The sequence below is a fragment of the Myotis nattereri genome, assembly GCF_964212035.1.
Source record: "Myotis nattereri genome assembly, chromosome: 9".
Classification (NCBI taxonomy): Eukaryota; Metazoa; Chordata; class Mammalia; order Chiroptera; family Vespertilionidae; genus Myotis; species Myotis nattereri.
The window spans coordinates 70,293,312-70,308,296 of record NC_138084.1 but is presented as its reverse complement, the minus strand read 5'-3'; the positions used below and the strand labels follow the sequence as shown (position 1 = coordinate 70,308,296).

At 41.0% G+C, this 14,985-nt stretch overlaps 1 protein-coding gene across 1 annotated transcript in view; it reads right to left on the bottom strand.

The window, feature by feature from the left end:
• Positions 1 to 11,924: 11,924 nt before the first annotated feature.
• Positions 11,925 to 14,985, bottom strand: part of LOC308524388 (protein MFI) — a 91,367-nt gene continuing 88,306 nt past the window's right edge. Inside the window, exon 8 of the mRNA XM_081098783.1 lies at positions 11,925 to 12,759. Within this exon, the coding sequence (XP_080954909.1) occupies positions 12,662 to 12,759 (98 nt within the window). The 3' untranslated portion in view covers positions 11,925 to 12,661. The remainder of the gene's footprint in view (positions 12,760 to 14,985) is intronic.

Sequence of the window (14,985 nt, the reverse complement as noted above, 5' to 3'; positions counted from 1 at the left end):
AAGTGAAATCATATGGTACTGTCTTCCTCTAACTGGCTTATTTCACTTAGCATAATACTCTCTTTTTTTTAAAATATATTTTACTGATTTTTTTACAGAGAGGAAGGGAGAGAGAGAGTTAGAAACATCGATGAGCGAGAAACATCGATCAGCTGCCTCCTGCACATCTCCCACTGGGGATGTGCCCACAACCCAGGTACATGCCCTTGACCGGAATCGAACCTGGGACCTTTCAGTCCACAGGCCGACGCTCTATCCACTGAGCCAAACCGGTTTCGGCCATAATACTCTTTAGATCCATCCACACTGTCACAAAAGGTAAGAGTCCCCTTTTTAAAATAAATAAATAAATTATATATATATATATATATATATATATATATATATATGTATATGATTGATTTCAGAGAGGAAGGGAAAGAGAGAGAAACATCAATGATGAGAGAGAATCGTTGATCAGCTACCTACTGCAAGCTCCACACTGGGGATCAAGCCCACAACCCGGGCATGTACCCTGACTGGGAATCAAGCCATGACCTCCTGGTTCATAGGTTGATGCTCAACCACTGAGCCACACCAGCTGGGCAAGAGTCCCTTCTTTTTTATGGTTGAGTAGTATTCCATTGTGTAAATGTACCGCAGGTTTTTTTTTTCCACTCATCTACCAATGGACACTAGGGTTGCTTCCAAACCTTGGCTATTGTAAATAATGCTGCAATGAACATATGTTCTTTCAAAGTAGTGTTTCAGGTTTCTTTGAATATATTCCCAGAGTGGAATTGTTGGGTAATAAGGCAGTTCCATTTTTAGTTTTTTGAGGAAACTCCATACTGTTTTCCACAGTAGCTGCCCCAATCTGCATTGCCACCAACAGTACATGAGGGTCCCCTTTTCTCTGCATCCTCGCCAGCACTTGTTGATTTATTGATGGTGTCCATTCTAATAGGCATGAGGTGATATATCATTGTGGTTTTAATTTGTATTTCTCTGATGATTAGTGATGTTGAGCAGCTTTTCATATGTCTTTTGGCCATCGGTATGTCCTCTTTAGAGAAGTGGCAAATACGTTCTATTCCATGGGTTGTCTTCATTTTGTTGATGGTTTTCCTTGCTGTGCAAAAGCTTTTTAGTTTGATGTAGTTTCATTTGTGTATTTTTCTCTTTTGTTTCCCTTGCCTGAGGAGATATATCAGAAAAAATACTGCTATGAGAAATATCCGAGACTTTACTGCCTATGTTTTCTTCTAGGATTTTTATGGTTTTCTGACTTACATTTAAGTCTTTAATCCATTTTGAGTTTATTTTTGTGTATGGTTTAAGGAGGTGATCTAGTTCCATTTTTTTGCATGTACCTGTCTAATTTTTCCCACACCATTTATTAGACTGTCTTTACCCCCTTGTATGTTTCTGCCTCCTTTGTCAAATATTAATTGGCCATAAAGGCATGCATGGGTTTATTTCTGGGCTCTCTATTCTGTTTCATTGATTTATATGTCTGTTTTTATGTATCATGTTTTTTTTTTTTTTATTACTATGGCCTTTCATAGTTTGATATCAGGTAGCATGAGACCTCCAGCTTTGTTTTTTCTCACAACTGCTGTGGCTATTTTGGTTCTCTTGTGGTTCCATATAAATTTTTGGAATGTTCTAGTTCTATATTGAATCTATAGATTGCTTTGGGTAGTATGTACATTTTAATGATGTTAATGCTTCTTATCTATGAACACAACATATGCTTCCACTTGTATCTCCTTCAGTTTCTTTCTTTAGTGTCTTATTTTTTTTTACTACAGGTCTTTTGCATCCTTGGTTAAAGTTATTCCTAGGTATTATTTTATGCAATTGTAAATTGGACTGTTTTCTTTGTTTCCTGTTCTGAGAGTTCATTATTGGTGTATAAAATGCCACTGATTACTGAATGTTAATTTTGTATCCTGCTACTTTACTGAATTCATTTATCAGTTCTAGTAGTTTTGGGTGAGATTTTTAGGGTTTGCTATGTACAGTATCAAGTCATCTACATATATAAAAGCCTAAGCGATCATTACAACTGAAGGACTGGTCAACCAGTCGCTAAGATGCACACTGACCACTAGGGAGCAGACGCTCAACGCAGGAGCTGCCCTCTGGTGGTCAGTGAGCTCCCACAGCCAACCTCCCACATCCGGCCAACCTCCTGTGGTCCCTCCCCCCAGGCCGGCCGGCCCTAGGCAAGATGGCCCTGATGGGCCTCAGTCGCCAGCCAGGCTAAGGGACCCTACCCATGCACAAATTTGTGCACTGGGCCTCTAGTTTATGAATAATAATAGTTTTACTTCCTCCTTTCCAATTTGGATGCCTTTTGTTTTTTCTTCTTGTCTGATCACTGTGGCTAGGACTTCCAGTACTATGTTGAATAAGAGTGGTAAAAGCGGACATCCCTCACTTGTTCCTGACCTCACTTGTTCCTGAAAATGCTTTCAGTTTTTGACCACTTAGTGTGATGTTGGCTGTGAGTTAGTCATACATGGTCTTTATTATATTGAAGTAAGTTCCTTCTGTTCTCACTTTGCTGAGAGTTTTTATCAGTAATGGGTACTGGATTTTATCAGATGCTTTTTCTGCATTTATTGATATGATCATATTATTTTTATGCTTCATATTGTTTATTTGGTGTATCACATTTGATTTATGAATATTGTACCAACCTTGCATCCCAGTAATAAATCCCACTTGGTGATGGTGTATGATCTTTTTAATGTAGTCCTGGGTTCGGTTTGCTAATATTTTGTTGAGGACATGTTTATTTATTTATTTATTTATTTTAATTAAATCTTTATTGTTCAGATTATTACAGTTGTTCCTCTTTTTCCCCCCATAGCTCCCCTCCACCCATTCCCACCTCTCCATCCGCTCTCACCCCTCACCCCACTGTCCTCATCCATAGGTGCACGATTTTTGTTCAGTCTCTTCCTGCACCCCCCACACCCCTTTCCCCCCCAAGAATAGTCAGTCCACTCCCTTTCTATGCCCCTAATTCTAGTATAATCACCAATTTATTCTGTTCATCAGATTATTTATTCACTTGATTTTTAGATTCACTTGTTGATAGGTGTGTATTTGTTGTTCATAGTTTGTATCTTTACCATTTTCTTCTTCTTCCTCTTCTTAAAGGATACCTTTCAGCATTTCATATAATACTGGTTTAGTGGTGATGAACTCCTTTAGCTGTTTCTTATCTGTGAAGCTCTTTATCTGACCTTCAATTCTGAATGATAGCTTTGCTAGATAAAGTAATCTTGGTTGTAGATTCTTGGTATTCATCACTTTGAATATTTCTTGCCACTTCCTTCTGGCCTAAAAATTCCTGTTGAGAAATCAGCTGACAGTCGTACGGGTACTCCCTTGTAGGTAATTGACTTTTTTTCTCTTGCTGCTTTTAAGATTCTCTCTTTGTCTTTTGCTCTTGGCATTTTAATTATGTTGTGTCTTGGTGTGGTCCTCTTTGGATTCCTTTTGTTTGGGGTTCTCTGCGCTTCCTGGACTTGTAAGTCTATTTCTTTCACCAGGTAGGGCAAGTTTTCTGTCATTATTTCTTCAAATAGGTTTTCAATATCTTGCTCTCTCTCTTCTTCTGGCACCCCTATAATTCAGATGTTGGTATGCTTGAAGCTGTCCAAGAGGCTCCTTACACTATCTTCATATTTTTGGATTCTTTTTTCATTTTGCTTTTCCAGTAGGGTGTTTTTTGCTTCTTCGTATTTCAAATCTTTGACTTGATTCTTGCGATCCTCTAGTCTGCTGTTGGGAGTCAGTATAATATTTTTTATTTCAGTCAGTGTATGCTTAATTTCTAATTGGTCCTTTATCATAACCTCGAGGGTCTCACTAGATTTCTTGAGGGTCTCACTACATTTATCGGCGATTTCTAGAAAGTTCTTGAAAAACCTTAAAAGTGTGGTTTTTGAACTCTATATCCAGTAGTTTGCGTTCCTCCATTTCTGTCATTTGTGTCCTGTTTCTTTGTCTCCGCATTTTTTTATGCTTCGCTGTGTTGATAGAGTGGCTTTCTGTGCTAGGTGTCCTATAGGGTCCAGTGGCTCAGCCTTCCCAATTACCTGAGGTAGACACTCTTGGTGCACCCCCTTGTGGGCTTTGTGCACAGTCTTGTTGTAGTTAAGCCTTGATTGTTGTAGGTATCACCGGGAGGGATTTACCTCCAGGCCAATTGGCCGTGAGAATCAGCTGTGTCTGCAGTGGGAGAACTTCTGTGCTGGAGACACCTCTCTGGGGCAAGACTTGCTTCAATGGGGCTTTGGTGTTCACTGAGTCTGCCCTCTGAGTGTGTCCCTTATGAATCCGAGGAGCTGCAATGTGGATGGTCCCACTCTGACCACCGGGCACACTGGCTCCTGGCTCTCTAAGGAGGTGCTAATCTAGCCTCTGCCTGAGGCTATCCAGCAGGAGCCAGCTGTGATGCAATGCAAGTTGCCCTGGGGCCTTGGGCCAACTGCAGTTTGTTAGGTATTTATCAGATTGCAAAGGGCTAGGTCTTTCATATGCAAAAGCCTTGTGGCTTGGGTGGCATGGGGTCCCAGGGTATCAACAGGGTGGAGCGAGCAGTTATGGCTGCTCTCAGTCCTGCCCTCAGAGGTCCTGCTTCTCAGTGATGTTCAGTGCAGCCTCCCCGGGGGGGGTCCACAGTCACGTCCCCTCTTGCCATCCGCCTATGCTCTTTCGAGAACACACCTTAGAGGGCCTGCATCAGCTGGTGGGGGCAGGCCAGGGTCTGGATTGTCTCAGGTATTTGATAGGTGCAGAGACTCGGCCTCACCCTGGGCTTGCTAGCGGCTGCTCCCACTGTGGGTCAGCCAGGCAGAGCTCCCTCTGTGGGAACACACTGACCACCAGGGGGTAGCTCCTGCATTGCGCATCTGCCCCCTGGTGGTCAGTGCGCGTCATAGTGATTGGTCGTTTCGCCGTTCGGTCACTGGGCTTTTGTATGTATAGATACCACATTTTGTTCATTCATTTATATGTTGATGCACACGAGTTGCTTCACCCTTTTGACTATTTTGAATAATGCTGCTGTGAACTTGGCTATACAAACATCTCTTTAGGACATTGCTTTTACTTCTTTGGGGAATATACCCAGAGTGGAATTGCTGGATCATATGGTAGTTCTATTTTTAAGTTTTTTTGAGGACCACCATACTGTTTTCCATTACAGCTACACCATATTACATTCACACTAACACCATGCAAGAACTCCAGTTTTTCCAGATACTTGCCAATATCTGTTATTGTTTTTATAGTAGTCCTTCTAATGGGTGTGGGTGAGTCATTCTTGCAAACAAAAGGATTGTATACTTTATATTAGCTCTGATCAGTGGTATTGCAAGAAATGAGTTTCAGAAGCAATACATGTTCTTCAATTGACACTTTTGAAACCTGATTCTGTGTAATGTTGTTAACCTCGCTAGTAGATCTTAATATTTGGTTGATATATTGTCTCCTAGTGTTTCCTGGTGTTGGAATATTCACTATAGAATTAAAATTCTTTATTAATACTATTAGAATTAATACTTCTTACTTCTTAAACAATGTTTTTAAAATATCCAGGATTGTAAGAGCTGGAAGTATTTTAAGAAAGAAAAGGGTAATCAGCTGACTGCAGATTTGTTTTAAGTTACTGCAGTGTAAAACACCATGAACAGGTGTATTTCATGAGCCTCTCAAATTCAAGGCATGAAAAGGACAAAAAAAAAATTAATCCTGATGTGTCAATGGCTTCTATTTCTAAGGAGGATATAATCCCAATGTTGCACAAATTTACTGATATTAGAAGAGCCCATTTTATGAGGTCAGGATTATCCTTATGTCAAAAATTACAAAAGAGAAAACAAAAGACCAGTAGGCCTTCATGAACATAGTTGCAAAAGTTCTTATAAATATTAGTGAATCAAGTCCATCAATATAAAGACCAAATGGCAACCACTGCATGGTTCAGTGGTTAGAGTTGGACTGGGGATGGGAGGGTCATGGTTTCAATTCCAGTCAAGGATACCTATCTGGGGTACAGATTTGTTCCCCAGCCATTGTCAGGGTGCATGTGGGAGGCAACCAATCCATGTGTCTCTCTCACATCAACGTTTCTCTCTCTCTCTCTCTCTCTCTCTCTCTCTCTCTCTCTCTCTCTCTCTCTCCCTCCCTCTCCCTCTCCCTCCCTCCCTCCCTCCATCCATCCATCCCTTCCTTCCATTCTCTCTGGGGGGAAAAAAATCAATGGAAAAAAATATCTGTGGGTGAGGATTAAAAAAAGAAAAAAAGAAAAAAAAAGACCAAATGGCATCATTCCAGGAATAGCAGGTTGGCTTCATATCTGAAAATCAATGTAATAAACTGAAGGCAAGAATGCTACTCTTACCAGGTCTATTTAACATTGTACTAAGGCAAAAAAAAAAAATCTTATCTAATAAAAGACAAAAAGGGTAATTTACCGATGCATCAGGCCTAGACAAGGGGCTGATCTGGCGATTGGAGGGTGATGGGGGTCAACATCTCTGGCCGAGGCGTCAGGCCTGGGCAAGGGTGGAGCTGGTGATTGGGGGGAGATGGGGTTCCCCTGCCCAGGCCTGACGCCTGGGCCAGAGGTGTCAGGCCTGGGCCGGGGGACCAAGCTGGCGATTGGTGTGAACTCCAGAGGAAGCACCTTTTCTGACCGCTCACTGGCTAAGCTCCCTGTATGCCACTGGTAATATTCTTAGTAACTTGGGTAATAAGAATCCAAAAAGGTGATCTAGGGTTTTTCACCACACTCCTGACGAAAAAAACGAAGGTCTGCTGCTGGAGGGCTAAGAAATGTCATATCCTGCCCTAACCAGTTTGGCTCAGTGGATAATGCCTTGGCCTGCTGATGGCAGGGTCTGGGTTCAATGCTGACCAAGGGCATGTACCTAGGTTTCAGGCTCTTCCCTGGCTGGGGCCCAGGTCAGCACTCATGCAGGAGGCAACCAATCAAAGTGTTCCTCTCACTTTGATGTTTCTGTCTTTCCCTTTCTCTTCCACATTCTCTAAAAATCAATGGAAACATAGCCTCAGGTGAGGATAAAAAAATTAATAAAGAAATTATTATTATATGAAAGATACATCTTGAAAATGCCTAAAGAAAGTTGTCATTTTTTTATGGTGAAGGGACTGGTGTCCGTGTTGATGAAAAAACCTTGCTGGCTGCGGGGTGATGGGGCTGGTGCCTTCCCCTGATCAGCCCGGTCACCTCCCACAAAGGGAGGCCAGACTGCTGCTTAGGCCCACTCCCCAAGGGGAGCAGGGAGCGGGCCTAAGCCGTCACTAGGACATTCCCTGAGGGTTCCCAGTATGTGAGAGGGGGCAGGCTGGGCTGAGGGACACCCCCCCCCCAGTGCATGAATCTCGTGCACTGGGCCCCTAGTATTATTATAATAATAATAAAGGGAATAAAAAGACAGTTTGTAAAGGGAGTACAGTTATAATCATTTGCAGATGATGTCTCCTATGTAGAAAATTCTAGAATCTATTTTTTTTTTTTTTAAAGTCTAGAACCAGCCCTGCCTGAGTGGCTCAGTTCTTTGAGCATTGTCCTGTGCACTAAAAAGTTGCTGGTTCAGTCCCCAGTGGAGGCATGTATCGATGTTTCTCTCACATTGATGCTTTCTCTCCCTCTCCCTTCCTGTCTCTAAAATGTAAAAATCAATAAAAAACACATTTTTAATTAAAAAGTTAGAACCAGTGAGTTTAACAAGGTAATTATGATAAAGGTCAATATACAAAATACCAATAATATTTCTATGTACTAGTGTTAAAGTGTCCTAACTAGGCCCAAGATGGAGTTGCTTATGCTAAACCCCATGTCAGCAAACGAAAGCTTAACTAAATTCCTGTACTCAGCTCTCCCAGAAAACATAACTCTGTGCCAACCAATGAGCACTTGCCTGCTTAGCACAAGTTACCTAACCCTGCTCCAAGCTTCCCTTTGCTCCGTATAAGGAAAGTACCCCTGTGTAACAATTAACAATGGCCAGTGTAACTTTCTTGTTCCTGCTCACTTTGGTCTATGAAACTCTCTCACTTTGTACAACCCTTGGAAACTCTTTCCTGTTTTCTAGACTTAATGCTTTCCAATTTATGAATTGTTAAATAAAAGTCAACTAGATCAGGAAATTAAGTGTCTGAAATTTTCTTTATAACCAGCAATGAACAGTTTAAAATGAAATGTAAAAACAATAGCATAAAAAAAATAGTTTGGCATAATTTCTTCCCCAATCCTCACCCAAGTATAGATATGCTCTACTGATTGGGGGAAGGGGGGGAGAGAGAAGCCACACACATCGATTTATGAGAGAAAAATCATTTGGCTGCCTCCTGTACACACACTCTGATGGGGGATCGAACCTGTAACCTAGGCATGTGCTCTGATTAGGAATCAAACCAGTAACTCTTTGGTGCTGGGACAATGCTCTAACCAGCTGAGCCACATTGGCCAGGGAGTTTGGCATAATTTTTATAAAAGATATGAAACCTATATATTAAAATTTACAAAACATTACTGAGAAACCAAGGGCCTAAATATACAGGGAGATGTACCATATTCATGGATTAATATGCTCTATTAAGATGGCATATCTCTCCTAAACTGATATATAGAATCAATGCAATCCAATCAAATTTCATCAGGCATTTTTTTTTCTTTTAGAACTTGACAATTTGATGGTACAATTTTTATGGGAATGCAAAGGAACTAGAGTAGCCAAAACAGTTTTGAAAAGAAAAAAAACAACAACACAAAAAACAAGCCCAAGCTGGTTTGGCTCAGTGGATAGAGTGTCAGCCTGCGGACCAAAGGGTCCTGGGTTTGATTCCAGTCAAGGGCATGTACCCTGGTTGCAGGCTCCTCCCTGGCCCGGGCCCTGGTCCGGGCACATGCAGGAGGCAACCAATAGATGCATTTCTCTTACATTGATGTTTCTCTCTGTCTTTCCTTCTCTCTTCCATTCTCCCTAAAAATCAATGGGGAAAAAAATATATCCTCAAGTGAGGATTAACAAAAAGAAGAAAAAAACAAGTTTGGTCAACTTAAGCTAAATCCATAATAACAAAAATGGTATTGCCATAAAGACAAGACAAAAAGATCAATGGAACAGGATAAAGAATCCAGAAATAGACTCACATATATGCCATTTTCAGCTAGGGCTCCAAGGTAGCATAATAGGGAAAGGATAGTCTTCCTAAAAATTAGTGCATATCCATATGCAAGGAAATGAATTTCAAACCTTCCCTCCCACTATACTAAAGGGTGTCCCAAAATTCATGCAAGAAGTAATTTTGGTAGAAAACACAGGTTTATAATTAAAAATTGTAAATTTTTTATTGATTCATAAAGGATACAGTATAGGGTTATGTATAGAATAGCATATTGGGTAAATGGCCTCCATAGCTTTGCTGGCACATATGCACTCTTTTGTTGAAATTTTCCATGACTATTCTGCATAAATGTGGCTGAATTTTATTGATACAGTGCTCAATTTCCTCCTTCAAGGCGTGGGTGGTCGTGGGCTTGCTTGTTGGCATAAACCTTAGACTTCAAAGAACCCCAAAGAAAAAAGTCCAACGGTGTTAAATCACATGATCTGGGCGGCCAATTCTGATCACCAAAATGGGAAATTACACGACCAGGAAATGACTCATGCAGTAATTGAATTGTTTCTCGGGCTGTATGGCATGTGGCACCGTCTTGTTGAAACCACATGTCATCCACATCCGTATCTTGCAATTTAGGCACAGAAAACTGGATTATCATGTCACGATAGCGAGCACCATTAACTGTTATTGCCTGAGCAGCCTCATTTTCGAAGAAGAATGGTCCGATGATGCCTCCAGCCCAAAATCCACACCAAACAGTGACACGTTGTGGATGCATTTGTTTCTCAACAATCACTCGTGGATTTTCTGAACCCCAAATGTGACAATTTCAGCCCGAGAAACAATTCAATTACTGCATGAGTCATTTCCTGGTCGTGTAATTTCCCGTTTTGGTGATCAATGAAATTCAGCCACATTTATGCAAAACAGTCATGGAAAATTTCAACAAAAGAGTGCGTATGTGCCAGCAAAGCCGTGGAGGCCATTTACCCGATATGCTATTCTATACATAACCCTATATTGTATACTTTATGAATCAATAAAAAATGTACAATTTTTAATTATAAACCTGTGTTTTCTATCAAAATTACTTCTTGCGTGAATTTTGGGACACCCTTTAGTATATAATCATTAAATTAAAATATACTTAATTGTGAGACCTAAAATTATAAAATCTGGATAAGGACTCCTTTGTGACCTTGGTTTAAGATTTCCTAGACAAGACACTAAAAGCATGAACCATAAAGAAAAAATTGTAACTGAGGCTTTATTAAAATTAGAAACTTTTCTCCCAAAAAGACATTGTTTAAGAAAAGGAAAGTACCAGTCACAGAATGGCAAAACAGTATCTGATAAAGGATTTGTTTTGAAAATATATCTTAAAATCTTTTAACAAAATACACATTTAAGTAATTAAAAATGGGTAAAAGATTTGAACAGACATTTTGCCAAAAAAGATATCCAAAGGTAAGTAAGCACATTAAAGATCCTCAACATCATAAGGCATTTGGAAAATGCAAACTAAAGTCAGAATGAAAACATTCACTATACATCCACTAGAACCACTGAGATGAAACATCTGACAACCCCAAGTGACAAAACCAAGTGGAGCATCTGAAACTGATTCATTGCTGGTAGAAATGCAAAATGGTACAGTCACTTTAGAAAAACATTCTTATAAAACAGTTAATATATAGTTACTAGAGGCCCAGTGCACGAAATTCGTGCATGGGTAGGGTCCCTAGTGCCTGCCGGACACCAGCCGGGGCCTCCCCTTCCCCAGCTGCCGGCTGCCGGCAGGGGCCTTCCTTTGTTCCGTGCTGCCACCTGGTGGTTAGCACACATCATAGAAAGTGATCAAACTCCTAGTTGGTTGAACTCCCAAGGGGACACTTTGCATATTAGGCTTTTATATATATAGATTGCTTGCCTCAGCAATTCCACTCCCAGGTATTTCCCAGGAGGAATTAAAACATGTCCCCATAAAGAAGAGGATATGAATGTTCATAGCACCTGTATTCATTATGATCCCAAACTGGAAACAACCAGATGCCCATTGACTGGTGAATGGATATACAAATTGTGGTTTAATCATACAATTGTCATTTAAAAAAGAATGAACAGCTGATGCAAGCAACAACAGAGTGACTCTCAAAAGCATTATGCTAAATGGAAGAAACTGGACCAAAAAAGGCTACATGTAGTCTCACTCCATTTATACGGCATCCTAGAAATGGCAGAGCTGTAGTGTTTGAAAGATCAGAGGTCCCAGGGCTTGGGGTGGAATGAGTGGATTGACTGCAAAGATGCACATTTTGAGGGTGATAGAAATGCTTTATGACTTAATTGTTGTGAAAATTACATTTGTCAAAACTCAACATTCAAATGGGTGAATTTATATGTAAATTATATTTCAATAAATATGTTTTTCTTAAATACAATAGGTCTGTTACTGCTTATTTGTGTGTATATGTCTGTGTGTGTGTGGGGGGGGGGTTGTTTTGTTTTTTGGTTAATCCTCACCCAAGGACATTTTTTCCATTGGTTTTTAGCGATTGGAAGGGAGGGAAGGGGAGAGACAGCAGAGAGAGAGAGAGAGAAAGAAACATAGATGTGAGAGAGACACATTGATTGGTTGCCTCCTGCAGGCACCCCAACCCTCAGAGGATCCAACCTGCTACCTAGGTATGTGCCCTTGACTGGAATCAAACCTGAGACCCTTTGGTGCTCAGGTCGATGCTCTAACCACTGAGTCACATAGGCCAGGTTTAATTGTTTTTTTATAGTTGGGGCTATAAGCTCTGGTCATTAGGATTGTAGACAGATTTTTAAAGACGGTGTGATAAGTGTGATGGCAGGCAGCAGTAGAGGGTGCTTAGACCTGGAGGGTGTGCTGGATTCTTTCTTGACTCAACAGTCATCTCCAGTCTTCGACTCCTCCCACTGTGGAAGCCAAAAGACAGGTTCTTGCTTTTCCAGCTTCTTCAGCTAAGGGTGCCCCAGTGATCTTGTTTTGTTCAAGGATGTCTAAGGTGACTAGGGCTGGGGCTTCTAGTAAGCCTATTGCTTTCCTAATAAAAAGAGAATGTGCTATACTGTCCCCGACTCCCCCCTCTTTTTTTTAATGTGAAAAGAATTCTGCCTGATGTGATTGCTCAAATAGAAGATACCTCAAAAAGGAAGAAAAACAAGCTGAAGATTTTTGCACCTAAGCATATTTATTTAAGTGTGATGGTCAGAATATTAGTTTTCAGAATACCAGAAATAATTTCTGTATTTTCTATGACCACTGTATCTAGTCCAATGTTCTATTTCTTTTTAATCTTCCTTAATTGGGTAGATTCTGTGCCAAGAATATATGTCATTCTAGTCAGAATAACTTATCTCTTAGGTATAGCGAATGTAATCAGGGTTTGAAGGGCTATAGCTCAAAAAAGAAAAGAGTACTTTATATTTATGTTCCATAAGGGGAATTAGGTGTTAGGCTAGTAAAATTTGGTTCTTCTTAAGTATTTCCATATGAAGTATTATCTGATGTTCCCATGCCCTCTGATATCGCTGAATAGTCATATATATATTTCTGTTCTTGTTGAAACCTGAAACCTAGAGAGAGAGAAATGACAAATGTTTAGAAAGATGCCTAATGTGATAAGATATAGACTCATTCAATATACCAGGCTAAGGTCTATTCCACATTCCTTTCACCACTGTTAGAGCACCTATCTTTATATCCTACTTAACTGAAGCCATAAATGTCCCAAGTTTTTTAGTTCATCCTACTGTTTCCTACTATATTTCATTGTTTATCTCTACAAAAGGCTCTGAAGGACTTGGGTTTGAGTTTGATTTATTACTAACTAGAGGCCCAGTGCATGAAATTTGTTCACAGATAGGGTCCCTAGCAGCTGCTGGCTGCCGGCTGGGACCTCCCTCCCCATGGCTGCATGCCACTGTCGCGGGCCAGGGCCTCTCTTCCCGCGGTTTGCCTGGACAGCCCTGCCCCCTGGTCAAATCGGTTGAACTCTTGGTTGAGGGGACAATTTGCATATTAGGCTTTTATTATATAGGATTAGCTGTGCAAATTGTGGCAAGTTATTTAACCTAAGTCCCAGTGTCCTCATCTATAAAATGGGGCTAACAACAGCGCATACCTAATCATTTTTGTAAGAATTAAGTGTAATGTGCATGTAAAGAACTTAGCATTTAGCGTGGCGTTTAGTTAGTGCCCAATAATTCACTACTAGCTAACAGTTTTTTATTCATAAATGAATAGAAGCCTTTTCTCTCTCTAGAGCTAAAGTTTCCAAATATCTGGATTAGATTACCCTGTGCTGTTGAAGAAGTGGCACACATTCTCTCCTCTTCTCCAGTGCCAGCACCTTCAATGTCTCACCTTCTACTGACTTCAGCTATAAATGCAGACCTCTCCCACTTAAAATAAATTTCACTTTCTCCTGTGCTCCTTCCAATCATCATACTGTATCTTTCCACCTGTCTGCCATCGGTACAGGCAGACCTCGTTTCGTGGCACTTCACTTTATTATGCTTCACAGATATCGCTTTTTTTTTTTTTTTTTTTTTTTTTTTTTTTTTTTTACAAATGGAAAGCAAGACCCTCCACAAGCAAAAAGACTATGATTCACTTTATTGCATTATTGAGATGGTGTGGAACTGAACCCGCCATATCTCCAAGGTATGCCTGTAATCGCTCTCTCTTTTTAAAATATATTTTAGAGGGAGAGAAAGGGGGAGAGATGGAAACATCAATGATGAGAAGGAATCATTAATTGGCTGCCTCCTACTGGGGATTGAGCTGGCAACCTGGGCATGTGCCCTTGACCAGAATCAAACCTGGGACCCTTCAGTCTGCAGGCCAATGCTCTATCCACTGAGGCAAACCGGCTAGGGCTGTAATCTTTTAACTCAATATTTTATATTCTATGCTCCCACTGTTTTTACTTGTCATTCCTTTCTGTTCTTTGATCTGTCATTGAAAACTTACTGTGTGCTACACACATTGGGGATTCAGCAGCAAACAGGACAACTCCCTGCCCTTAGTGAAGATAGTTCCCTAAAACTGTTCTGTAGAAGACCACCAACTCCATTAAACCCCCAAAGTGGAAACCACAGAATGTTTGAGGAACAGGCAAGAGGCTGTGAGTGAGGGGGCAAGTGGGACATGATTAGAGTGGAAAGCTAAGCCAGAGCCAGAGCCAGAGCCAGAGCCAGAGCCAGAGCCAGAGCCAGAGCCATCCTAAAGTCAGGACTTGGGTCCAAGCGCAGTGAAAACGGAGAGGGAGCAGAAGTGGTCCTGGTTAGGACATGGGTTCTGGAGCTGGCAGCCCTCACAGGTTCTTACTGTGAGACCCTGAGCAAGTAACCCATCTCTTTGCTTGCTCATCTGAAAATGCAGATAATAGAACTCATTGGGCTGAAGATCAAATGAGTTAATACTATAAAACACTGTAAGTTAGCACTCCCACATGGGATTGCTAAAGAAGGGATCCTGTGTACTAATTGCGTTGGTTTACATTGTGAAAGATCACTGTCTGCTGTGTGGGGAATGGCCTGGGGCGGGGGGAGGGGAGGGAAAGGGGTAATAGGTTTGGAGGCTGTCACACAAGCTTGCAGAGGTATGATAGCAACCTGGACCGTGGGGTGGTGGTAGCAATGAGCTGGACACAGTGGCTAGGTTAAGGCTAATTATAGAGTATGAATTCCCTGCCAGGAACTAGTCCAGTGATGACGAACCTTTTGAGCTCGGCGTGTCAGCATTTTGAAAAACCCTAACTTAACTCTGGTGCTGTGTCACATATAGAAATTTTTTTA